Source organism: Mycteria americana, chromosome 16, assembly GCF_035582795.1.
Source record: "Mycteria americana isolate JAX WOST 10 ecotype Jacksonville Zoo and Gardens chromosome 16, USCA_MyAme_1.0, whole genome shotgun sequence".
Classification (NCBI taxonomy): domain Eukaryota; kingdom Metazoa; phylum Chordata; class Aves; order Ciconiiformes; family Ciconiidae; genus Mycteria; species Mycteria americana.
In genome coordinates, this window is record NC_134380.1 from 3,893,173 (window position 1) to 3,917,793 (window position 24,621).

Genomic DNA, 24,621 nt, shown 5'->3' on the forward strand with positions numbered 1-24,621 from the left:
AGAGGAGAAGCAATGCTCTACCCCATCCCTGGGATTGCTGGAGACTCACTGAAGCCCCAGCACTTCTCATATCCTCATTTCAAAGCCCCCTGAGGCCACGCAGCCAGTGGGAAGCCTCTGCTTCAGCCACGCTGTCCCTTTTGGACCCTCTACAGTATCAGATCCTTTTCTGCCAGGGCTGATGCATGGGTGCGATTTACAGCCTCTTCGCTCTAGTTAGTGTCTTGGAGCAAAATACTGTTGTAACGAGTACTGGTGAAATGGCAGTAAATCTGTCAGTGCACCCTTAGGATTACAGATCCATAAGGCTTAAAACCAACAGGGACTGATTTAATTGTGTAATTTGACATTTCTCATAACACAGACCAAAGAGCCTCTGGAAGGACCAGCTGTTACATACCCATCACCAGAGCAACTTTTCTTTTAGCTACACACCCACTCATTTAGCGGCCTTTGGACCGCCCCGGACCTGCTAAGGGGGCCTGGTTGTTACTGCCCTCACTATGGAAATGGGCATCTCCTGTCCAGATGCCACCGTTCAGCTTCACCGCTGAGACACCGGATCTCGTTGGACCATTTTATGAAACACTAACTCTTGACTTATTGGGTCATAAGAAAGCAGATTTCTTTTTCCATTTCACATATTTTTATAGAGATTAAATGAGAATAAACTTAAAACATTTGCATTTCAACAGCCAATGGCTTTGGTTTGGCCAAAGTGTTTTATTTGTCTTTTTCTCCCCAGGAAAACTTTCAAAAATTAAAATCTGGCTTCTGGCCAACCCTTTGGTGAGCAGCAGAAGAACCGTGCACAGATTCCCATGCCTTGTTGCCTTTTCTTTTCCTCTACCCTACCTTGCTACCTTGTTTTTGTTTTGTACAGAGAGCACAATAAACTTTTATCTGTCACAGCCCCAAGGCTGAAAGTACCTGGGATAAAGGTAATAACGTGGTGCTAACACTGCATTTGGCCCAGTGCTGACCAGGCACCCTGAGACCTAGACGCATTTCTCTGCTAGGTGACCACTGGCAAATGGTTTCCCCAATCCCTGCCTCAGTTTCCCCACTTGCAGAATGGGGCGATGATCGACTCACCTCCTCTGCAAAGTACTTAGTAAAATCTTCTTTCTCTCTTTCTTCTGGCTCTGCTGACTTCTGGAGGGTGGAAATTTTTAGTTTCTCAGCCGTCCCCGCAGCTCCACCAGTCTGCTGCCTGCAGCTCGGCCCATCCTGCTGAAGAGCAACGGTGTGTGCAGGGAATTTTCTGTGCTTCCCACCCATTTGTTCCCTGGCCCTGGGCGCAAGGTGGCTGCAAAGGTCACTTTGGGTCCCCAAAGGTCACTCTGCAGAGTGCACAGCTACATTAGCCCACGATGGGACCCTCTTAGAGCAGTCCCCTCCGCTACTGTGGGGCTCCGAAAGCCGCACCCAAGAGCGAGTCACCAAGGGGAAGGGGAGCGTGGACGGGGCGCAGGGGTGCTGGGGCAGGTAAGACATCACCCAACTCGAGAGCACCCCTCAGTCACCCACCTTTAACACGGGACCTCTGCGGGGTCCCACGACAGCGAGCGAGGAGGACACGGCGGCAGGGCTGGGAGGCCGGGGGACAGGGAAGGGCAGCCCGGCGGGGCGCCCGTGGCGTGCGGGTGCTGGGGGCCGCAGGGCCCTGTCCCTGCCACCGCTGCCCCGGGAGGGGGGCGAGGAGGAGGGCGCGGAGGAGGGCGCGGAAGGCAGCGGAGCCAGCGGCGGGCCGAGAGCACCCTCCTGCGGGCTGCGGCTGCGCTGCTGCTGCTCTGCTGGGGACCGCGCTTTCCCTCCCAGCTCGGAGCCCGTTCGCTGCCGCCTCCTGCTGTTTTCCCGCTCCTGCAGGCTCTGCTGCTCCCGGCTCGCCACCAGCGCCTTCCACCGCTTTCCCAGTTACCTCTGGAGAAGCAAGGAGGTTTGGGGCTGTTCCTGCGGGACGCTGCACGGGCTCTCTCCTGCCCAAAGCAATGCCCGCATCAGCCCAACCCATAGCTCTTTGCTCTTGGTGCAGACCTGGGGGTGGGAGGACCAAGAGGGACCTTCCACTGCCCCAGTGCCACCCTGGTCCTGAAGCCAGCTGGGAACTGAGCTGGGGGCCGAGACCTTTTATTCAGGCACAGCAGGGAAAATGGCAACACAACCCTGGTCTGCGTGGCTTCTGTCCGCTCACTTACACTGGCTTGGTAGGACCAACATGTCGGGGCAGTGACACAACACCACCCTTGAGGGGGGGAATTAAAAAAAAAAAGGCTTTAACTCATACTAAACAGAGTATTAATGGATATACTGCTGGGAACAATCTGCACTGATCCCTGGACAAGCAACTGCACGAACTGTCAAGCCTTGTCCACCTCTAAAATATGGGATGCTCAGAACCATATTTGATTACAAGAGTCTTTATTGAAACATCTCTCCCTTCTTCACCCAGCTACCTGCAGCAAAAGCATTGGCATCACACCATAACCTAACCACTGGCCACTGCTTCTGACTCAGATGCTTTCAAGGGAGCTGCTCCCGAAAGGAAGGCAAGGAGGCTGGGATCTTCTCAGCATCTTCCCCCAGTCACATTATCCTGACAGTTTTCTTTCTTTAAAAGCCAAAAGTCAAGGTAGAGGGGCTCAACAAAATCATACTCAAACTGGTGCATCAAGGTCACATCATGATAGGTGACCCCATAAAAGGACAAGGTCCTGCTGGGGTAGGTCAGGTAGACCCCTATCCTACCAAACACATCCATTTTGAGGGGCATCTCCACATCACTGTGCCATGCAGAAAACCCTTTCCCATTCCACAGGATGCTCCAGGAGAAGTTGTTTGCCGAGGTGCAGCTGTTGCTTTCTGAACCTGTTGTCTGGTCAATGCTTCTGTACATCATGCCAAGGTAAATGTCAGCCCCAGATATCTCAACCTCAGAACAGTAGAAGCTCAAGTACAAACTCTTGTCAGACATCACTTGGCATCTGTGTTCAAATCCTTTGGGATGATCTGGGTACAGCTGTTCCCATGGAGCAGTGTTGGTCACTTTGTCGTTGTCTCTGTCTCTGCATCACATGCTAAGGGACACAGAAAAATAGAAAACAGTGGTTTTGAAACATAAGAAAAGCCTTTTTTACTGTAAAGGTGATCAACCATTGGAAGATGTTGCCCAGAGAGGCTGTGGAGTCTCCATCCTTAGAAATATTCAAACCCAACTGGACATGGCCCTGAGCAGCCTGCCCCAGTTGACCCTTCTCTGAGCAGGGGGGCTGGACTCAAAACCCTGCCAACCACAGCGAATCTGTGAAATGGTTTACAGGACTCATCCAGGAGCATTCTCCATCCTGATTACCCAACATATGAGCTTTGTATTTAAAGTTTGCACATAACCACAAGAGCATTTTCTGTGACTGATGGAAGCTACAGTCATGCTAGGCTTCAGCCACGCACAATAAAAGTAATTAACATGTGAAAAATCAAAGGCAAACTATGCAAGACACTCAAGAAAATTAACCTGAATTGATTTTTCAAGTGGATTAAGATAAGCCCCATTAAACTTCTTTGTACCATTTTTAGCAGAATTAAAATAACCGTGACTCAGTTTAGTTCTCCTTAAATGAATGAAAGTAAACTGAATTCCTTGTAAGGGTCTCCTACCAAGGAGTTTAATCCATAAACCTTTATTTAATTTGGATTTTCTTTCCTAAGTGTCCTTATGAGTGTAAGCCAGTCCCTAAGGCGCTCTCTGCTGTCAGTGGAAGGAGACAGAGCGTCTGCACCACTGCTGAAGGAGGTGTGTGTCCAAGACAGGTGAGACAGATTTCACTCTGTATCTCCAGAAATGTCTTACTTTTTTATTAAATTATCTTAATTTAATAAATAATTAAGTAATGTCTTACTTAAATTATCTCCACCTCCCCCTAAAAGGCAGATCAGTATTAAAACCATCAAACCCAGGACTTACACTTGAGGAAATCACTCTTTGTCTTTGGTTGGGGGGCAGAGATGTGATGGTCGGGTGGTCCAACTGCAGGCACCATCATTTTGATCAAGCAGATCTCTTCAGCAGTGAAAGGAAAGAAAGCAGTGATTGCTGCCCCAGCACTAACCATGGGCTGTGGTACCTGGGGCTCACACGCCATGAGGACAGGGGCAATGGTCCCCGGCTGTGCAGGACCAGCTCCTCACATTGACCGGAGGATGAGGACCTGCCAGCCAGTGCTGCAGAGGTTTCATCCAAACAGGGGATTTTGTGAACACATGCAGATGTGGGAGCTGACTCCAGTTTCACGCTGGGCAACCCCACATCGGCCTCTCAGCACTTCGGGACACAACCTGGGGCTCGGGGTGCTCCGCACAGCACCCCTTGCTACCTCCAGCCCGTGACCATATACAACAACGAGGGACAGAGATCAGAAAGGACTCCCTGACCAGGATCTGCAAGCAGTTCATGCAGAACCAGACAAGAAGTGAGGGGCTGCGTGTCCCCCTGTGATCAGACACACTCTCGTGCCGCCTAGAGGCATTCGAGCTGTTTTGCAGGGCTGCCTCAATGGCCATTTTTATAAGAAATTATTCCTGCCTGAAAACAGGAGAGAGGCCGGTTCAACACCCAAACGTGCTGCAGCCCTGGTGCTTGAGCCCCTGTCTCTGCTGACATTTGGGGTGCAAAGCACTTTTCGAGATTGACCCCAGCCAGCACAAGCCCTTCTCTTCATCGCTGCTGGCACCTGGTAGTTTTTCCTTTGCTGAGGATACTGGGCTGATATGTATAAACTGGTGGAATTTATGAGGCTCAGCCACATTACCTTGTGTGGGTACAAATTCGGCCAGTTTATATATGGCTGCTCATGAGATTTCTATGGGGGACTTAAAAGGAGCCGGGATAGGGACACCGATAAAGCTCGGGCTTTCCACATGCTAAATCATTGTCGGCTGACTGCTACTGTTTATCATTTTAAAGAAAGACCAGGAAAGCCAAAGGGGGGAGGTAGAAACCCCTGGTCTTTCTTGCCCTCTGCTCTAGGGTGGTGTTGGAGCGAGACTCGGCATCCCTCCTGGTCTGGGGAATCCCTCCCTTCTCCCTTTGATCATCCCACAACCTGCTAACGCCTCATCACAACCTGCCACTAAAGCCAGGCAAGAAACAGCGCTGTCAGCTCTGAAAACATCTTGTAATCACCAGCGTTCTCCCATTCCCGGTCACAATGAGACCTGAAATTTTTCACCAGAAGATAAAGCAGAGTTAGCTCCCGGCCTGACCCCGGTCTCGGGGGACTCACCGGGACGGTGGGTTCATGCATCTTGTCTTGAGTGAGATGAGCAGGGAGTTTGGTCTCTGTTGCTCACACTGTGAGTTCATGCCCTTTTTATCTGGCTGTTTCTCATTCTCTCTACGTCTGACAAGAAAGTCCTTCCTGGGTTTGAAACATCTTCTTAAGGGAAGTTTTATCAGGACATCTGAAAAGTTCCAGTTTCAGCAAATCAAAAAAATTCAAGAAGTTCCTGGTCTGTTGTGCTTGCTGTCACAGCAGCCATGTAATGTTGCAAAGCTGAAGCGATGATCTTATCGCAGAGAAAGGGCAGTACGGTGGGCTCTAGCCTGGCTCACGTGCAATTTTCTGGGCCTTTGCTTTTTCCACTTGGTGATAGCACAGAGCTGTTCATAAGCAAGCACATGCCCTCAGGTGCAGCTTTGCAAAAATAAGTACAAGCAGATACCAGGCTCCGTGACGACCCACCTGCTTTGAGACAGTTTGTCCTTCAGCTCGATGTAAACGCTGGGAAGAGCATCCACCCCGGAGCTCTTCCTGAATTCACAGCACTCCTAGCCACAAAAGAAACAAAACGGTTCACCTGGTTTAGGCTACGATACTGCCTGTTGGAGGCATTTTGCTGGTGGGTATGGCACCCTGCAGTGGTCCGGGCAGGCACTGCTCTCCCACCTTCACATCCCTCCAGCTACTGTAATGGGACACATCTCAAACTACCCTACTTTTAAGAGGCGCTTGGTGTGAGCAGGCATCTTCTCCAGTTTGAGCTTATTCTTAATAAAGGCTCACTTGTGCTCTAAGTGGATCTTTATCCTGTTCATAGCCATGCTCTCCTCCTCCAGAAAGGCCACTACCTCCTGCTGGGCTGTCCCCACTGCCACCAGCAGCAGCCTAAAGCCTCCCATGCGGCTTTCCACATCTGAGGCAGACGCCTGTGGGACAGAAGTCACCCATTGTACTGTCCTTCAAGTCGTCTCCTGCTGCCATTGATCCCTCTCCACCCCAGGGCACCTCCCCTGCAAACACTGGCAAGTCCAATGCCTTTTTGGAAATGGAAAACTCAACAGCACAGAGGCAGTTGTGGCTGCAGTAGCTTTGAAACAAGGGACTGAGGCCGTTTGTCGAGGAGGTTTGTTACAAAGCTGGTCACACTAGGCAGGCACTGTGACAATTTTGGTCCTTATACTTCCACTGTGGCTCACACTTTGCTGAAGATGACAAGTGATGTTGTTAGGAGCTCTGCCTGTGGTTCTGTCAATGCTCCCCAGGAGCCACCTGATAGAAATTGGGCAGAATTGTGACTGTCATCATTTTACAGGGAGACAGATCATCTGTGGCACCAACAGCAAGATGGGAGCAAACCCAGCTCTGTTCTGCCTTACTGTGTGCTATTCTGTAGTTTGAGAATTGCTTTCTCAAGAGACTTCAGCTTCCAGTTGTACTCCAGGTGGGTCTGAAGAAGGTCATTCTGTGAACAAACCAGAGAGTCATCATTGACCCACCTTCTCTGGGGTCAGAAAACCAAGGAGAGGAAACTCTCTGATCCCTGTGGTAGGTGTTGGATGCCTGGAGCTGGAGTGGAGTCCTCTCCAGCAGAAAGGACCAGGTCACCATCAACTTGGATGACTGCACCTTTTTAACAGCACCAGAACTCATCACCCCATTTTGTCCAGCTTTGCTTTCTTCTCTCAAAGCCTGAGAAAGTTCTCTGCCAGCAGCAGGAAATAAAATACTTGTTAGTAAGTGAACACAGGCAGTGTGCCCATAAGAATGCAATTCTGCCATCCATGATTTTAAAAAGTGCTGGAAGAGGAGGATAAAACAGCCACCCCATCCAGGCTTTCACCTGGAGGGAGGGATTCAGACCCTCCTTCCAGCCTGAAAACAGGAGAGGGGTGGAAGAAGACCTGCCAAGCAGTCAGTGCCCAGCCTCAGGGAACCGGTGCATGGTCCAGCCCTGCCAACTGCTCTAGAGCAGGCGCCTAAAGGCCAGGCGCCTAAAACTGGGCAAGCAGGATCCCCGCTGGGGTAAGGTCACTGGGGTCTCTGAAGACCTGGACTCACACCTCAGGCTGTTTGACCCTCACACGTGAGCAGAGCTTTCCTGGGAGCTGGGGCGGCAGGCACAGCGCGGGATGCCCTTTGCACAGCACCGGCCACAACATCTGGTAAATGCACAGGACCAAAAGTTTTATTAAACTTTCCATGCCCACACTGGCAACGACCACTTGGTTTGGAAGCAGAGCCCTCCTCCTCCCAGGGCAAGAAAGTAAATCCATACAGAGAAAGGACAAAGAGCATTGTTTTTCAAACCTCACTCTTTCTCACTTACATATCAAAGTTGCTTCTAGGGTTACACCTGAAAATATTTACTCGTCACTTACCCAGGCTGTTCACTGATGACCAGGTTTCTGGTTATAGAGTTAAGTGCTCTAACCCACAGGCTGGCAGCTCAGTGCCCTCGGAGGGGCTGCAGGTCCAGCGGCTCCGCAGCTCGCTGCTCCCCAGGGCAGCCTGGCGATGCTCCGGGCAGGCGAGGCAGGGCGTCACCACCGCCACCTCCTTGGCCAAGCAGCAATCACAGTCAATCTCATCCTTTTTGCTCTCCTGAGCACTGGCTGCTTGCTCAGAGCTGTTCAAAACCAGCCCGCGCAGGGCAAATCTGGGTGCACTATCTGCTTCGCCTTCCCCACCGACGATGTCCTCCGGGCCGGCTTTGTCCCCAGGGAAGGTGCTGCCCTCATGGCCCCACGCCGCAGGGACGGGACCCTCCGGCCCCGGGTTTGGAGGCAGCTCTCCTGAGACAGGCGTTTCCTAACCTCTCCCCAAAGCCTGGCAAGCTGGTGCTGTAGTCCTGGAGGCCAGGAAGGAAAGCAGAGCCACACCTGAGCTCGCCCAGCAACACTGCAGCTTAACTCTTTCTGTCCTCGCCACAGCGGGGCAGCTCTGCGAGGAATCTGCCTGCTTGGCCCCATCTGCCCCCCAAGCCATCTCAGCCTTCCCACTTCCACCTCCATCACTCTCTGTGCTTCTACCTGCAGCAGCTGGAGCATTTTTCTCCTGTTTTAACCTCACACAGAAAGTAGGAAACATAAGGGAATGGCGGCTGGAAAGTACCAAAATGGGAAAAAATAACCTCTCTTTCCTATTGTTTCTTGCTGACATGATGTTTGGCAAAAGTTCATTTTGGCAAAAGTTCAGTTTTCAAGCAGTTTTTAAGCAAAGTTCATTCCAGCTTTGCAAAAAATAATTTTACCAGTATTAGTTTTGACCCATTACTCGGAGCAGCACCCACGGACGGGGCTGGTCGAATGCCCTGATGTGCCCTACCTCCAGACAGCCCTGGGCCTGGGCATGGCCTCAGCAAATTCTGAGGAAGAAGGTGAGATTTGGCTTAATAATCACACTTAACACCTTTTTTTGACTTTTTAGACCTGGGCTGGTTGTAGCTGAAAGCAAGAAGCAGATGGTTTCAACTGCAGAAATAAATTACACCCCACTCAGAGGATGTTTTTCTGCATAAATTGTTGGGAAAATTTCTCTCTCCTTTTTTTAGAGCCAAGTCCTTCCATCGCCCAGGGCACCCCAACATGATCCCACGCAGTGATGCTTTTCGTTTCCTATCCCGTGCTCAAATCATCAACCCGTCCCGAGCAGAGACTTGCTGCCCAGCTGAATTTCTCCAGCAATCATTTATTCTCTCAGAAAGCCAAAGCCGAGCAAAACTGGTTCTTCTGCAAGCTCACGCAGCTAGGGAAGAGAGAAAAACATGCTGATAAGCATCTCTGATGGCTTCGGGATAAATTTATATCTGATATTTTCCCTAAGACAAAATATTTCGGTTATTTTCCCTCCTCAGCAATTGTACATTAAAATGAAAGTTAATGAGATGAGGATTAAATACCCTCAGGATGGGGAAATAAACCTTGACTTTTGGCAAGATTTGAGAGGTTTTTTACAAAATAAAGTCATGTGAACAGCGGTGTAAATGGTTCAGCATGAGATTTCCCACAGCACTTTTTATCTTAAAGCATATTTTACGTGCGAGGACAGAGAAGCACTTACCCGTCTCCGTCCTGTGATGTGACATGACTGAGCCTTGAAGCCACCGGACATCCCATAGCAGTGTTAGGAGGTTTTACTGTGACCAGGCTAGAACGAGGGACCAGCACTCTCACATGGGGCAGGAGCGGGTGCCCCAGGTGGGTGCCGGTGTGCCCAGCCCCAGGGCACCTCCGCCTGTGGGTGCCGTGCTCTGTGCCAGTGACCGTAGGGACAAGACCACTCAGGACACGGGGCAGGCTGAGTCGTGGTCCCCTCTGTCCTCGATGATACTTTGGCGTGTGCAGAGCTTCCCCGCCTCATCCTACAGCGACGGCCTGAGTTTAGGTAATTTTGGGTGCTCGAGACCAGCCCATTGAATGCTAGAGGGGTGATAAAGTGATAACAGCCCTGCATGCCAAAAGCTGGGCTCCTATCACGACATAGGAGAAACACAATGAAATGAAAAAATTTAAACTACCAGGGAGGGAAATGCACAGGGGGCAATGCTAAGGTTAGCCAGTGTCACCTGTCCCCTCCAGAGGTTACCACTGTGACCCCAAGGAGCCTCCTCCAGCTCCTGGGTTCAGTGCAGCATCGGGAGACGGAGCCACAGTTACCAACCCTGTGTCTGGGGCACCATCAGCACCCTGCAGCTCCCAACGCTCTTGTGTATCGAGGCCGATGGCAAGAATACTAGGCCAGGATATAAGTTGACATTAATAAGCATTATTCACCAGCAGACGTTAAAAATTACTTATTTTAACAGGAGAACTCACTGACCTGAGATAACGTTTGGAGAGCAGACCATAAGCTCCAACCAGAAGCAGAATAAGGGGGAGAGCGACAAACCCAGGGAGCCGCTGCTCCCTGTTCCCCCCTCTCCTCCCCATCCAGCAAGGACGCACAGCACCGAACCCCCTTGCAGAGCTGCCACCCCAGAGGTGGACCCTGAATGGAGGACACATCTCCATGATGATGCAGCAGCTCCTTATTTCCACTAGCACGTTCACCACCCATCAAAACATGGTGCATTGAGCAGGAGGCTTGGATAATCATTCCTTTCAAATTCTTTTTCCTGCTCCAGTTAGGATTAATTTCCAGCAGCTCTACCCAAAAATACCAGTCGGCATCAGCCTGCAGGGTCCCCCCTCACCGGTGCTCACCTGAGTCACTGAGGCTCCCACAGAAGAACTGGGGGAAGATGCTGGTGCCTGTTTGGCCATGAACAGGGCAAGAAACAGTCCCGTTTGTCCCACATCCAAATTTCCCAACCCACTCGGCGCACTGTGTTACAGGTTTTCACACACTAGATGTCAGCAGAAGAATAAAAATAACGCAGAGAGGTGTCTGGTGCACCGGCCCGAACCTGGCAGTGATTTCCACTGGGCCACTAAAACTCACACTTGTGCAACCTGACACCAATAAATCCATTTGCTGCAGCAATAACCAGCCTGCGCGGAGGGCGGCAGGGAAAAGCCACCCAGAAGAGACCCGGTGCCTCTCGGGGCACCTGCGCAAGTCCCGGACGGGGCAAGGTGCAAGTCCAGACTGACCCGTCCGTGTCAGCAAAACCCTGAGATACTCACAGACCAGCAAAACAGCATTTATTTTGCATGTACGGTGGTGGGGGCTTGGTGGGGGATATGCTGCTGGCCCAGGGCCCAGCTTCTCCAGTACAGCCGATTTAAACGCCCAGCACTGCTCCCCACCTTCTCCTGCAGACACCCCTTTGAAGCCAGGGATTAGGCCACATGGCCCACAGGTAGGACCTGCCCCTTGCTCCACCAGCAGAAGAACAAACTACAGTATAAAACACCTTTCTGTGTATCAGGAGAAACGGTCCCGTGCTATCAGCTTTTCTATCTTTATAGTTGTAGCAATAAAATCAGACTGCAGCCCTTGCAGCGGAGGGGATTGAACCTGTGTGATGACTGGCCCCAAGGCTTTACCTGCCCTTCCTGAGCTGGGGTCTTACCCTCTCCCAGCAGCTTTTACCCGCTTTTTGGACAGGACTGAGAACTGAGAGGTCTGAGGTCTGTGCTGGCCTCTTTGTATAAGAGCAGGGGAATGGATCACCAAGCCCTGGGAAAACCCCTGCCCCTAAAATCTGCCTTCACACCCTACAGATTCAGCTGTGTACATTCATTGCTCTCTTCTTCTTTACTTTGGGCCACCTGCCCGGTCTGGGCAGCGAGCATCTTACAGCAAACCCTGCAACATCCTTGTGGGGTTCCTAAACCCAGAGGTGGCTTGCAGCCAAGGGGTCCCCTTCAAGTTACACTGGTGCTTTCAGATTCCCAGTGCTTTGGAGCATTCATAGTTTTCCTTCTAGACCACACTTACCAATAGCAGCTAAACCAGCCGAAATGGCATTGCATGTAGGGTAGAGGCAGCCTTTCAAAGACAGAGCACCCCAACATCAAATTTGCTCTCCTCATTTGCCCCAAGCCACCTCCATCACTCTGGAAAACATGGGTCGCTACTCGCCCCCAGATTCCTCCTCCCGGCTAATGCTCTGGAGATGGATGGGCTCTGCGGGCTCTCCCACCGATACCTCTCCCAGGCAATCGGTCTCCCCTTTCCCAGGGTCTAGGATTTCAGACCCTCCCCATCCGAGCCCGAGGTGTCTCCCCGCGCGCTGACCCTGCAGGACACAGTTCAAAGCCTCCAGCAGGAAAAACAGGAAAAGCCACCCTGGCTCTCTCCGTTGACATAGTTTCGGTCTAGTTCTTGGTGTCAAAGGAGGTATTCACCTCCGCCTCGACTCATGGGCCCTACGCGCTGCCTGGTCCCACTCGGCAGATGCCGGGAGGCCCCCGAGGGAGAACAACCACCGGCACGTTCAGGTGTGGCCAAGCGTCAGGGAGCTGCTGAAATGTGCCATAAATCCCTTCTGGAGCAGGTTTGGGGGCACCAACACTCTGCCCCGCTCCGGGAAGCAAACTCCGTGTTTTAATTGGGATGTGCAAGGGGAAATATTTCTTCTCCTCTCCATGACTCAGCACACTCCAAGGAGGCACCGGAGCCCATTAAGCATCCCCCGACCGCCAAGGTAGCAGCGAGCAAACACCGCAAGGCTGCGGGGTGCGAGACGAAACCATCTGCTGGGTTTACAGCCAGGAGATGGTGACTCAGCCCACGCAGGGCAGCGGTATTTGGGAAGCATGGAGCCTCAGTGTCTGCAGCACCGGGATGGCCTCCAGCGCCATTGCGTTGGCAGAGCCACGGCAGCACGGGGAGCCCAGGCACTTGGGCACGTCCCTGGCATGTATATGGAGAGCATAGTCCCACCACCACCAGCTTCTGGCTCTGGTGAGGAACAAAGAGGAACCCAAATCCAGGATCCTCCGCCCTGCTCCATCTGGCATACGAGGTACCATGCTGCAGTTAGGCAGAAGTTTGGAAACTCTTCCTGCAAGAGGTCTGTCACCATCGAGAGTGCCACGACCGCCCATGTCCGCCCATGTCTCACCTCCTGGCTTCCTCGCTGTCAGCACTTACCATCTATTAATCTCTCCCTGGCCCAGCCCTGGCCTCAGGCCAAGAGGTGGGGAGCAGATTTCCATGACACAGAGGAGGCTGCGTTTCCTGTTGAGCAGGTTCGTGGCTCTGCTTGTCCGCAGGGCATTAGCTGGTGCACCCAGGATGGAGCAGGGCAGCGCCCAGGGAGGGGACCCAGCCTGTCTGTCATCCCTGGGTCATGTGGAAGGGTGACACATTGGCCAAGTCGGGACCTGAAAGAAGGCACAGAGGACACAGGTCTGAGCATCCCCACGAGCGTGGGGTCAGCACAGCGTCCTGGCCAACACCATGCCTCCAGTGATGGTATCCCATTAAAAGGTGCCCCAGTGATGAACCACTGATCCCCTGGAGATCAGGAGCTGTGCCACCCCCACCAGGGACATGGGACAAGTGACAGCCCCCCAGGACCCTGCCAGGCTCCCCGAACCAAAGCCTCAGCCTCTCCCAGCTGCGCTAAATGCCTTATTAACACCCTCGCTGAGACCCCAGCCCCACTTCCAGTCCCTCACCTACTGATTTCCTCCAGCTGCTTCACACATGAAGCATTTCAGATCTGAACAGCGTGGGCCTGGTTTGCTCTGATGAGCAGGAGATGCATGGGAGTGGGTGCAAGGCAGCCCATCTGCGGAGCAGGGCCGGCACCGCTGCCTTTGAAGAACCTCACTCTGATTTTTGGCTTCTCAAAAACGCAACCACAGAAAAGAATTTTTCTCTCCAGGCCTCATCTGGTGGGGTCCTTGCTCTGAGGTCTCAGCTTCCAGCATAAAAGCAAGAAATTCTTCCAGTTCTAACACTGTAACTCCCAGGGGCAGATGCAGCATGAAGTGGGCGCATGCGAAGGTCTCCTCTGGCTCTGTCGGCCACCGCCCATCTCTCCAGATGGCACAAATCCCACCTTCTGAACACTCCAGATGCTTTCCTGACTGCAGTTGCAGAAGATGCTCCAGCTCTCTCATGTCTTTTGCATCTGCCAGCTCTTTCCCACATCTTGCCATTTCTTACACTGCCGTTTGCTGGGTCTGTCACCAAATCCATCACCATCACACATGGATGGAGATTTCCTGTGGGTGACAGACATCCTGTTGTTGGCCTCATGCTCAGCCTCCCTGTCCGAGCGCACGATGTCCCAGCACTCAACAGCATCTGTCCTTCAGAAACCACTTCCACAGAGCATATCCAGCGGGGAGCTTGTGGCATTCACCATACATCGACACAGGCTAGTGTGTCCTCAGTGTTTGCAGGCCAGTTGATCTGTCAGCTGCACCAGCTTCATGACCAGATTGTAACGGTGCCCAAGTCATGCCCAGACCAACAAGGCTCCTGTCCAAGGGTGCTCTCAGCATCTGAGCATCTGAGGCAGCTGATATTTCCCTCCCAGATGGGGGGTAGCCAGCCCACCCAATGCACTGGAGATATTTCTCCAGGGCTAGTAGGACACAGAGCCATGGTACCTCTCTGAAGCCTAAGTCAGGGAAATGCTACATAAATATGCTGTTTTGGACCAACTCAAACACCCTCGTCCAGATCAAAGCAGCTGTGAACAAGCTGGGGGACAGCAGGGACATGTTGGTCCCACTCTAGAATCATGCAGGGGCAGTCAGGAGAGGGTCCTGCAGCCCCTTCCACCCGCCTGCCCAGCAGGGAGGCACGGAGGGCTCTGCTCAGAGATGCTGTCGGCAGCAGTCAGGGTGACACCGGTTCTGCCTCCACTCCTGCCCTGCTCTGGCAGGGAGGCGAGGATCAGAGCACAATGCCGGACATGGAGAAACAGCCCCTTCCCCGTCCTCCCCCCACCACGGGGCAACGCAGCAGTTGCTTCACGGCTTAATGTGAACCAGCTTTGGTAAATATAATGAAATCATAAAAAGAGGAGAAATCTTAGCACTCCCGCACCAAAAGCACTGGAGACTCTCACGCAACTGTACTTTCCCCTCAGCTAAACTGACGTGAGCGGTGGATGGACCCCGATTCCCATGGGAACTCATCTACTTGCTGTTTATCTTGACTGCAATAAAAATGATATTAAAAATAGACTGTGGAGTAGAAGCAGCAGAAAAAAAATCGACACCTGATACCGTTCCTCTCCGTTGTCTGAAATCCAATAGCTGAGCTCTGGGAACAGGCATGTCCGTGCGATTACAGCCCAGACACTCCCAGACCTTGTCTTGAACAGGAGCTGAGACCAAATTATAATTCTAAAGGGCTGAAATGTTTTTGTTAGGTTATTGAAGCAGCAGGTATGGCACTGCCATCTTACCCTGGGACCACAGCCGCTTCACTCTGTTCCCCGCTCATGCAATGGGAAGAACAGATGAAAATACCAAAAAAACACAAGGCATTAAGATATCGCGGTAAACAGCAGCCTTATAAAAACCTAAATGCTGCAGGAAAGCCTAGTTTGGAAATATTCAAACACTCTCCAAACTACATAAAGGAGGGCAAGCTGCTGTAAAAAGCTGTTTGAAGCCAAGTGCCAGGTGGAGAGGGCAGTGCCGCGGCTCTGGCCGTGCCCCCGGGCAGGCTGAGCTGTGCAATGCAGACCTGTTTCCAGACTGGCTTGCTGAAGGAGAAGTTTTGAATTAAGACTGGAGGGGGGGAAAGCAGCAGGCTTGGAAATCACTGCAAATCAAAGGTGGGGAGGGAGCGAGGTGCTAGTTCATCCTCGTACTGAGCCTTGGGTTCAGGTCCAGACCAAACATTTCTCTGCAGTTTTGCCAGGCACTGTTTGACTGGGCAGTGCCTTTGCTGTCACAAAAGTAATGTTTTTTCAGTCATCATTCACTTTTACTCCTTTTTATGTTTTAGTAACACTCCCATAAACAGGTTTTTAATGCAATCCTTTTTCTCTGACACACTGCATGTTAAAGATTAGCAGAGGCATTTTATTGCAGGTAATAAAGAGCTCTGATGTCAAATATTTTAACAAGCCAAGTGCTCCATGGGAAAAGCCCAAGGGCTCCAAACGCATTTCTGCAGCCTCTGTCAAGGAGAAGGGGAAGAGATAGGGAGATTTCTGGGAAAATATCTCAGATTTTATCTATTTTTTGGAAAAGAAGAACCAAAAGCACAGTGACTCCAACCACATTGGCCATTCAGTGCTGCTGAACTCAGGAGCAGTTATCTGCAACGCTTCCCAGCCAGGCATTTCCCATGCTCGACACAGAGCTAGCTGTTCCCCCCAGTATCTTCATGGATTTGTTCAAGGGAGACACTATCTTTTACGAAAGAGTGAATTTAGGTTTGTCTTTTGAGAGCTGCAGTTTATTCTCCCCAACGCATCCGCCCAGACCTGCCCGCAGCCAAGCAGGAACAAGCAGCAGGTCGATGCTACAGGCACCACGGGAGCCCGCAGGGACGAGCCCACGAGGGTGCCTTCTTCCCCGAGCGATGCTGCTGGCTGGAGGTGCTGCGTACCCCTGGCTGCCGGCAGCCGGGAGGAGGAGGTGGTAAAACCCAGCAGCAGAACAGCACGTCATCACACCACCCTCCTAAAACACAGCAGAGAAAGTGCCGCTCGCCGGGGCCCAGCGGGACCTCAGCCCAGCAACCACCCTGGAAATGAGTCTCTGCTACCCTTTGGTCAGAGCGTGGCGGGCTCTGTATCAGGGACAGCTGGGGGGAGCGGGGCTTGGCAGCCCTGCCCGCTGCTCTCTGCAGCATCAGCTTTTCCCTGTTTTGCCCACTCGTTTGGACACCCAGGATCCCTAATTGGTACGGCGTGGGGAGCAGCGCTCGCACAGCATCCCGCACCCAGCCCCAGCGCGGGAGGGGGAACACGGTGCTGAACATCACGTTGGACTGGCAGAGGAGGAAACGGGACAGGCGCTATCCCAAACGCATTCAGGGACAGGCACGCCGCCCCTGTGCAGGATTAGATTTCCACGCCTCGGCTTGCTTTCAGTGCAGGGCCACAGCCTGAGAAACCGGGAGGGGACACGCGCACACGAAAGCAGCCCACGCCGTCAGCGGAGCAGCTGCCAAAATTATTGCTGCCCACGGATTGAAGGGGAAGAGCTTCCCGCCGTTCCCCAGGAGCCCAAAGCCTTTTTCCCATTCCCTTTCCCCTCTCTTCCCCCACACACCCGTCCCTCCTGGCCAAGGCAGAGCGTTGTGCAAGGGCTCACCCAGGCTGGCCTGGGAAGGGTTTGCACCGCTGGCCTGTGGCTCCTCTCATGGGCAGGGGAAGGCTTCATGCAGAGCAGAATATACGTTTGCAAGTAAGCAATGCTCCCACTGATATTGCCTGCAAAACCAGGCCAGCCCGGGGCTGCAGGACGGGCTCACAGAGATCCGCAGAAGCCACACTGCACCCCACCACAGAGCCACGAGGCCCTCGGTGCCCTCCCTCCTTCTGCAAGCCCCACCGAAATGAGCAGAGAGGTTTCTTCACTTTCCCATGACCGATTCCCCCCAAAAGCAGCAGAAAATACATATGCTGATGGTAATTAATCTGACAAGAAGTCAGGAGACACTGATTAAATGTCTCATATCACTGGGGATCATGGATAATTATAAAGATAGACTCTTTTACAAAATTGGCAGACAGTCTCAGTGCGCATTTAGAAGAGATCAAGGGAGAGATAGCCACGTTCATAGCTTGAGATTCACCACACTCTCACAGCGGTGATTCCCCACCACTGCTGGAGCACACACAAACATGCACACACCTCGTGTTTTGTTCGCGGGGCTCCCCATCCTGCTGGGATGCCAGGCAGACAGGCAGATGTGCCTGACCGCTTTGAGCAGCTGCCCTGGGGGAGCATGGGGACGTAGGCACGCTCCTGGGAAGGGGAAACGCATTTCCAAATGCTCTTAGCACTGGCCCATCTCTGGTCCCAGTGAGGTGAATGACCAGAGTGGGACAGAGGAGTTATTTGGCTACTGGCCTCCTACAGCAGCGATGCCCCGGGGCCCGAGTCCCTCTTGCTGCAACTCTCCGGCTGTGCCCCCGAGGGTCTCCCCACTCAGCGGATGGGAGCACCTTCCTAAGGCCTCTGGAGGGTCATTTATCTCCTTCCACAGACTAATTCAGGAACTTCCAATAATGCCATACATATATACATACACATATATATATGGTTTGTAAAAATGCAGCCACAGCCCAGCATGGCTGCAACCGAGTTTCTTTGGGAGTAAGTCAGCAGCCCCCAGTGCAGCAGGTGTGCCTGTCTCTGCCATCCAAGTCCTGCATCGCAGATCTCTACAGATGGCTCTGATTAAGCCGATTTCTCTCAGTACCTAAATGGTAGTGAAAACGCTTGGAAGTTGTGTTACATGACACCTTTTATTAGGCCCTCAGCACCTGCTTCAAGCCAATCTGAGGAGCTCATAAAAATCCCCACGTTGTGATAGCAGAGCAATGCTTGCTGCTTTCCACATTGATGCTAGATAGGAGGTGCTCTGAAGGTGGACACTGAAGAGTTGGGCTGTTTGGCCACCTGTTGAGAGCAGCACAATCTTGGAAATGAAAGAAACAGCGTCCTTGAAGAAGAGCAGACCATAGATGATGAAGTGTTTGTGTAATGAACATGGGCAGAATACAACAACCAACCCTCAAAAGAGCAGAAAATTGGAAAGCTTTGTCAGGAAAAAGATTTTCTAGCAGCATAAGGGAGTTGCATCCTGGAAGGCCATCAAGACCGAGGACAGGAAGGCAGAAACAGAATCGCAGTGCGCTGCCGGAGCTCATTGCAAAGCCCAAGGAGCTCAGAGGAGCCACAGCTGGAGCCCAGCACCATCACCAGACATTGCAAAGATTTCGCTCCTTATCTCCAATGCAAAGTGCCCAAGACACCTATCTTCACAGCTTGAGGCCAGCAATTGCCGAGCTGCAGGGTTCATGCACATGAGAAAAGTTGTCCTTGGGAAATCACCCTGCACCTTCCGGCAGGACCTCAGACCCTCAGCTGTGCCACAGGTACGGTACCACCAACCTGCCTGAGCAGATGGCCCGGGGTCACACTACAGAGGCTATAGCTGTCAGTGGGACAGCTCACGCAGGTGAAAAGAACCTGTCCTGTTCAGACAAGCAAAGCGTCGCTCGTGTATCTTTTTGCTGGGGCAAAGGCAGGATTTCCACCCTCAGTTCAAACCTGCTAAAATAACCCCAAGAGCTATCTTCCAACTCCCAGCACTGCTCACCAAAACAGATCTTGCTGGTTGTTGGTAAGCTCTTGCTAAACTTGTTAGAGAAAAAAATGCCTTCCAAATGGGCCTGGAAAATGAGGGCTTCGGAATTTGTGCACTTTTTTTGCATACACACAAAATTGTACAATAAATATAAACACTGCCGTACTGCACTGAGCTGACTCAGCCCAGAGCCCTGGTATTGGGGTTTGGAAAATTTTCATTAACTAAGGTGGTTTCGAGGAGCCAGTATCACCCAGTCTCCCACTGGTGTTACAAAGGGACATTTTTGTTTCCTTGGAATAAAACTAGTGGCCAAATTTTTAATTGCCAGCAGATGGCAAGAAGAACAGTACGTGAGCTTCCCACACAATATAACTTGTTGCACTGAAGTAATTGGATCCAAACGAGTTTGCACTTGGTGATGGTCTCCTCAGCAGTCCAGTGCTTCCAGTCACCACCGCCTTTGCAGCTGGGGAGCTCTGGGGTCTGTCTGCACACACCAGCTACCAAGGACAGCCCTCTCCATGTCCCATGTGAGATAATGTATACATGGGACATGTAGGCCTATGTCAGCTATCCTGACTACAGCATAAATATATTCTCCCCAAGATTCAAGCTAACACAAAATCCTGAAAGACATGCTAGGGACAGAATTCAGACTCCAGATCCAGCTGATCTCAGCGAAGCACTCAAGCACGTACTGAATTTCAGACGTGTTGCTAATCCCCTACTAAGCAGAGGGGCTGCAGCACGTACCTCCCTCTGTTCCTGCGTTTGCGTGCCACTTTTCACCGTATTTGATGGTTCGGTGTATTTCCAGGTTCAGGAGGGTGATGCTTGAGCCATCGCTAGCAGCTACTAGAACAAAATGAAGGCTCAACTGAGATATAGTAGATATTCTGCTTTTAGCTGCCAGTACAACTTACTTTCTAATTGTTTTTTCTGGTAGCAGTAGATGTATGAAGTAGACACTTAGTAACTGGCACTGCACATCATCTTTTCAGGATAATCCATGAATCCATGAAGACTTTGCAGCCAGTATCCGTAATCCCACAGCCCATGCCCAGGTCCTGCATCACCACTGCTGCGGCTGCGTCTTTAGGAGGACTTTCCTTTTTTCTCTTAAACATGAAAAGCCGAACTTGGATCAGAGGGGTTGTGCTTTAGCTGTGCAATCATTAGGGTTTACCGAGGCTAAACAGGCCCTGACAGCAAAAGCAGAGACGCGTCTCTGAACAAACCAGCCTGGGCCGCGGCTCAGCCCTGAGCAGGGGGATGGCTCCTTACACCGCAGCTCCCCATTCCTGTTAATCAGCACAGGGATAAGCTGACCTCGCTGCAAATGCAGTCAGTGGTGTTTTTATTTCAGAATTATTAAGGGCATTTGCTGTTCAGCACCAACTGGAGCAACCTATCGATTTTCTTTGCTCAGAGCTGTGGGGATTTCTCTTCCTTTCAGATCTGAGTCTGCAAAAGGCAGAAATTGCCCGGTCTATGCAGCTGAAAGGAAAACTTCAGGAGAAAGGGCTGAGCAGAGCTCAGAGGTGCCAGTGGGTCCTCTGTCCCCAGCGTCGGAGGCTGCCGGACGAGCACATCTGACTCCCCAGGACATGGGGAAACCCGTTCCTGTCCAATTCGCAATTTCTCCCACCGACATCCCAAACACAGGATGAGCATCTGATCTAAAGCAGAAACAAATAAAGAACTGCAGAGGGTTTTCTGAGTGTTACATTTGTACACCAGAATGTTTTTAGGGACTTCGATGCCATTTTCTTTCCTAAAGATTTTATAAAAAATTCACAGTGAAAATTACCACATCACTGAGAGCGAGCGGGAGGTGAAATCCCTTCCCTTGAGCATGCATCTTCCCCTCTTCAATGATGCCCTTGGGGAACAAAGGGTACGCAGCCTTGCTTTGCCTCCCCTGGCCCCGTGTCCCTGTGCCAGCAGGAGCCACCCTGCGATGCATTGCAGGGGACCACTGTCACCCTTTCAGTGGGAAACCAGAGAAATGGCCTTCCTGGCACAACCTCCTCCTAACATTCATGCCCAGAGACATGAGTTCCGTCAACAGAAATTTAGACTTGTGCTACCAGCAGCTTTGCCAGCGTCACAAGGAGCAGGAAAACACAGTGTCTGCTTGGGCGTGAAAATCCAAGCACCTGCCTCGCTGGGGAGCAGAGGGGATCGGCAGCACCCAGGTCTGATGGCTGGTAATTACACCCCCCACTTAAATCGCAGGCTAATTTGTTCGTGCTGCAGGATAATCAGACAATGTGACTTTAAAGCTGCCTAGAAGGCAGAGTAAACCTCCCTGCTAGGCCAGGCTTTCTGAGGCTTTATTGTCTTCTCTTTTTTTTTTTTTTTTCCCCCTGTTCTGGTGCTTTATTGCTTTGGGCATGGGCCAGGTCTCCTGTCTGCATAGGGCTTCCCCCCCTTGAAGTTTTCTCTCCCCGAGTGCTGAGATGGAGAGATCAACTGAATTGAAAAATCAATTAAAACCAGAGGTCAGTGCTGTGCTCCAGGGAGCCAAGTCCTCCAAGGGAAGGCTGGGATTCAGCCACCACCGCCAGGAACCTGCCAAACCTGATGGCTCCAATTCCCAGAGGCATCTCCAAGCCGATTTCTCTGCAGGGAGCACCAGTGCGGCTGCTGCCCTGCTTTCATCACCCTGACTCAACCCCTCTACCCACTGCCTGCAAAGGAGAGACCGTCCACCAGACTTTCCAGCCTGGCAGCAGCACGTCCAGCGCCCGCGGTATCACCGTCCCATTCCCACCTCTGGGAACGAGCTCCACCAGTAAAGCACCCTCACAACATTGCTGCCATCAGTTTGCGTGGCTTTGATTACAGCCAGGGCAAACCAAGAGACCAGAAGCAGTACAAAACCACCACAGAAAAGACATCAGGACGTGCCTGCCCTTGCCCTGCATCCAGCCACCGTCCCAGCTTGCTGGGATTTTCTGCTCCCTTCACGCAGGGGCAAGAAAACAAGAGTGAACCAGCTTTACCCAGGAACACCACACAGGCCTGGCAGCCTCTCAGTGAGGCATGAAGGTTTTGCTGCCCCTGTTTTTGGAAAAATACACTGAGAAAGCAGAAAGCTGAGAACTCGCCCAAGGACGTGCAGAGTTCAGAGGGGTCTGGGGCAGCGGAGCTGCCGTCCCGCTCCCGGCCCTCCAGCAATACTTTCTCCTCTAAGACCCAGCACAAGAAGGAGGAAGACAAACTCCAACGCATCGTTAGAGACCCAGCACCAATCTGAGCTGAGCACAAAGCAGTTTCCCTCTCTGCATACGGGCTCCACAGGGCCTTGCAAAGATCCCCCCCCAAAATCAGAGTGAACGGCTTCTCCCTGCAGCCAGATCCGCTCTTGGTCCCCCGTTCCCGACCATGGCCAAGCGGGGATAGCACAAGTATCCCAGGGTCGGTGCGACTCAACTGTTCCCAACGTGTCTGTCCACAAGCTCTGCAGCCGCATGAAATTTCCCCAGAAAGCTCTTTTCCAGGCTGGCCAGTAGATGGGGATGGAAGAGCAGCCAAGGTCTGATCCACCGGCGACCGGGTCCCTCCAGCCTGGCCGGCCTGCTGGCTCTCAGGGCTCAGGTCACACCGGCTGCTGCGCTGACCGTGCTGGGAGCGGGGCAGAGCCAGGGGCTGCGTGACTGGGAAGCGGGGGAAACACCCGAGGGCATAAGTCCCTGTTGATAAACTCTAAATAACTCCACCAGATGTCCCTGGGGTCTGCCTGCCCCCTGATAGTCCAGGACAGGGACACCCGTCCTCACCATCAAGGCCATCAAAGGGGACCAGAGAGCAGGTCCAAGACCTCATCCTGCCTGCAGCACCGCTACACGATGAAACTGTACAGCCCAGTGCGGCTCCTTATGGGAAACAGAGCCCAAAGAGCCCCTCACATGCACCCGCTTGCCTGTACCTGCATGCTGTACCCCCCCAGAGCGCGCTCAACCCCCACCTTCCAGATCTGCTCTTGTTCAGCCAAGACGCTGCATGGAGGGGATGTAATTTGGAAACCCCAGAAACAGCCTGGAGGTGCAGAGGAAACACCCTCAGCTCAAACAGCTCTGCCGGGCTCAGCTCTGCCCCGTTGACAGGTAGCCAGCCATGGTGAATTCCCACCAGGTCCTCTCCTTCGGGATTTGCCCAGAGGACGAAGGCAGCGGCTAGCAGGACAGGCAATAGGAAATGCCAGGAGATTTCCCAGCAGAGCAAAGGGGCGTTTGGGTTTCTGCGGGGTGCTGGTGCCTTCCGACCCAGTGCCAGCACACAAGGCTTTCCCCACCGGGAACCGGGCAGCCAGCTCCGAGTAAACCCCAAAGCCGCCTGCTTTCACACTCCAAAATAAAGGAACAGGAACGAACAATGAGTGACACTCAGTGCCCTGCCCCGAGCTTTGCCATGTCAGGAGCCGTCATTATGTCGATGTGTAATTATACCGTTAATTACTGACCATAAATCTCTAAAGAAAACAGATCTGAAATGAATATAGCGCTGGTGCAAAGTCCTAAGAGATAACTCTTTGGCTGCTAAGGTAATGTAGACCAAGCTACATTTTCTAAACGAAAATTGAATTTGCAATTAGCTCTCCTTGTTGCCTAAGTCCGACAAAAGACCTTCCTGCATTTAATACCGAGAAGGGATGTCTCTGAGCTGCCATCGAACGACAGAGGCTTACAAAAAGCCAACTGGAGCAGAGCGGAGGGACCAGAATCCCAAATGTCTCTCTGGGCTGAGTGAGGCTCTTGTTTGAGTTTGGATTTGCCGCACACTCAATGTACATATCCGAGCAAGCCACTTAATCTGACCCTGGCCCAAAGTTTAGCTGTCTGTCAAATGTTAGAAAAGGGCTTTGTCTCCCTCACAAGGACTTGGAGGTTTAATTACCAGCTGTGCCAAGATGCCCTTAGGTGGAAGCTGCAATGCAAATGCAAAGTATCATTATTAGAGCTTAGCAAATAACTCAAATGTTTTTCTGCAGCAACTCCCTCGAAAAGAAATTAGATTCCTTTCTGGTGTATTTGGGCATCTTTCCAGGCTCTCTTGTTGTGACACTCGCGAATGAGCAGAGAATTAAGAATATGAAGGTAATTCACCAAAAGTCAATGCCCAGCTCCTAAACCTGAGCCTTCACACGGAGCCTCGCTCCTGCCACAGCCCAAACCTGGCACATGATGGGGTTGCACCCAGGCAGGGTGTCCCTTCGGCAGCCTGCGGACGGATCCAGCCCATCCAGACAGGCCAGGGTCTCTCAGGGATGTGCGGACATCAGCCACGGCCTCCCCACTTAGGGTCCAATGCAGATCCCCTGGGACGGCTCCCACCCCAGGCAGTCGCAGGGCCTTGCTGAGCAAGGTGGGCATCAAATAAAACAGAGAGAAGGGAGAGAGGTTTTGCTAAAAACACTTTCAGAGGCAGCTACGCATCCCAATCAGCTCACGCTATGCAAATCCCAAGGATTTGAACCATTTCATACTTGCCTCTGAAAAGTCTGGGATGAACATTTGCATCATAAATTCTTTGGGACGGCTATTCTCAGGGGTTGAGCAGTTGCCATAAAGCTCTAAGAGTTTATGAGGATCTGACAAAACCTCCCAGCTCCTGCTGTAACCACTCAGTACCTTCCTCAGCACCG

At 52.1% G+C, this 24,621-nt stretch overlaps 1 protein-coding gene across 1 annotated transcript; it reads right to left on the reverse strand.

Annotated features, from left to right (window-relative positions):
* Positions 1-2,432: 2,432 nt before the first annotated feature.
* On the reverse strand, positions 2,433-9,363 carry TRIM16 (tripartite motif containing 16). Its single transcript, XM_075518651.1, is given in 9 exon segments — positions 2,433-3,065; positions 5,283-5,460; positions 5,686-5,827; positions 5,996-6,205; positions 6,476-6,548; positions 6,656-6,741; positions 7,120-7,151; positions 7,715-8,071; positions 9,339-9,363. Coding segments are annotated over 9 exon segments (1,599 nt in total). The 3' UTR covers positions 2,433-2,569.
* Positions 9,364-24,621: the final 15,258 nt, after the last annotated feature.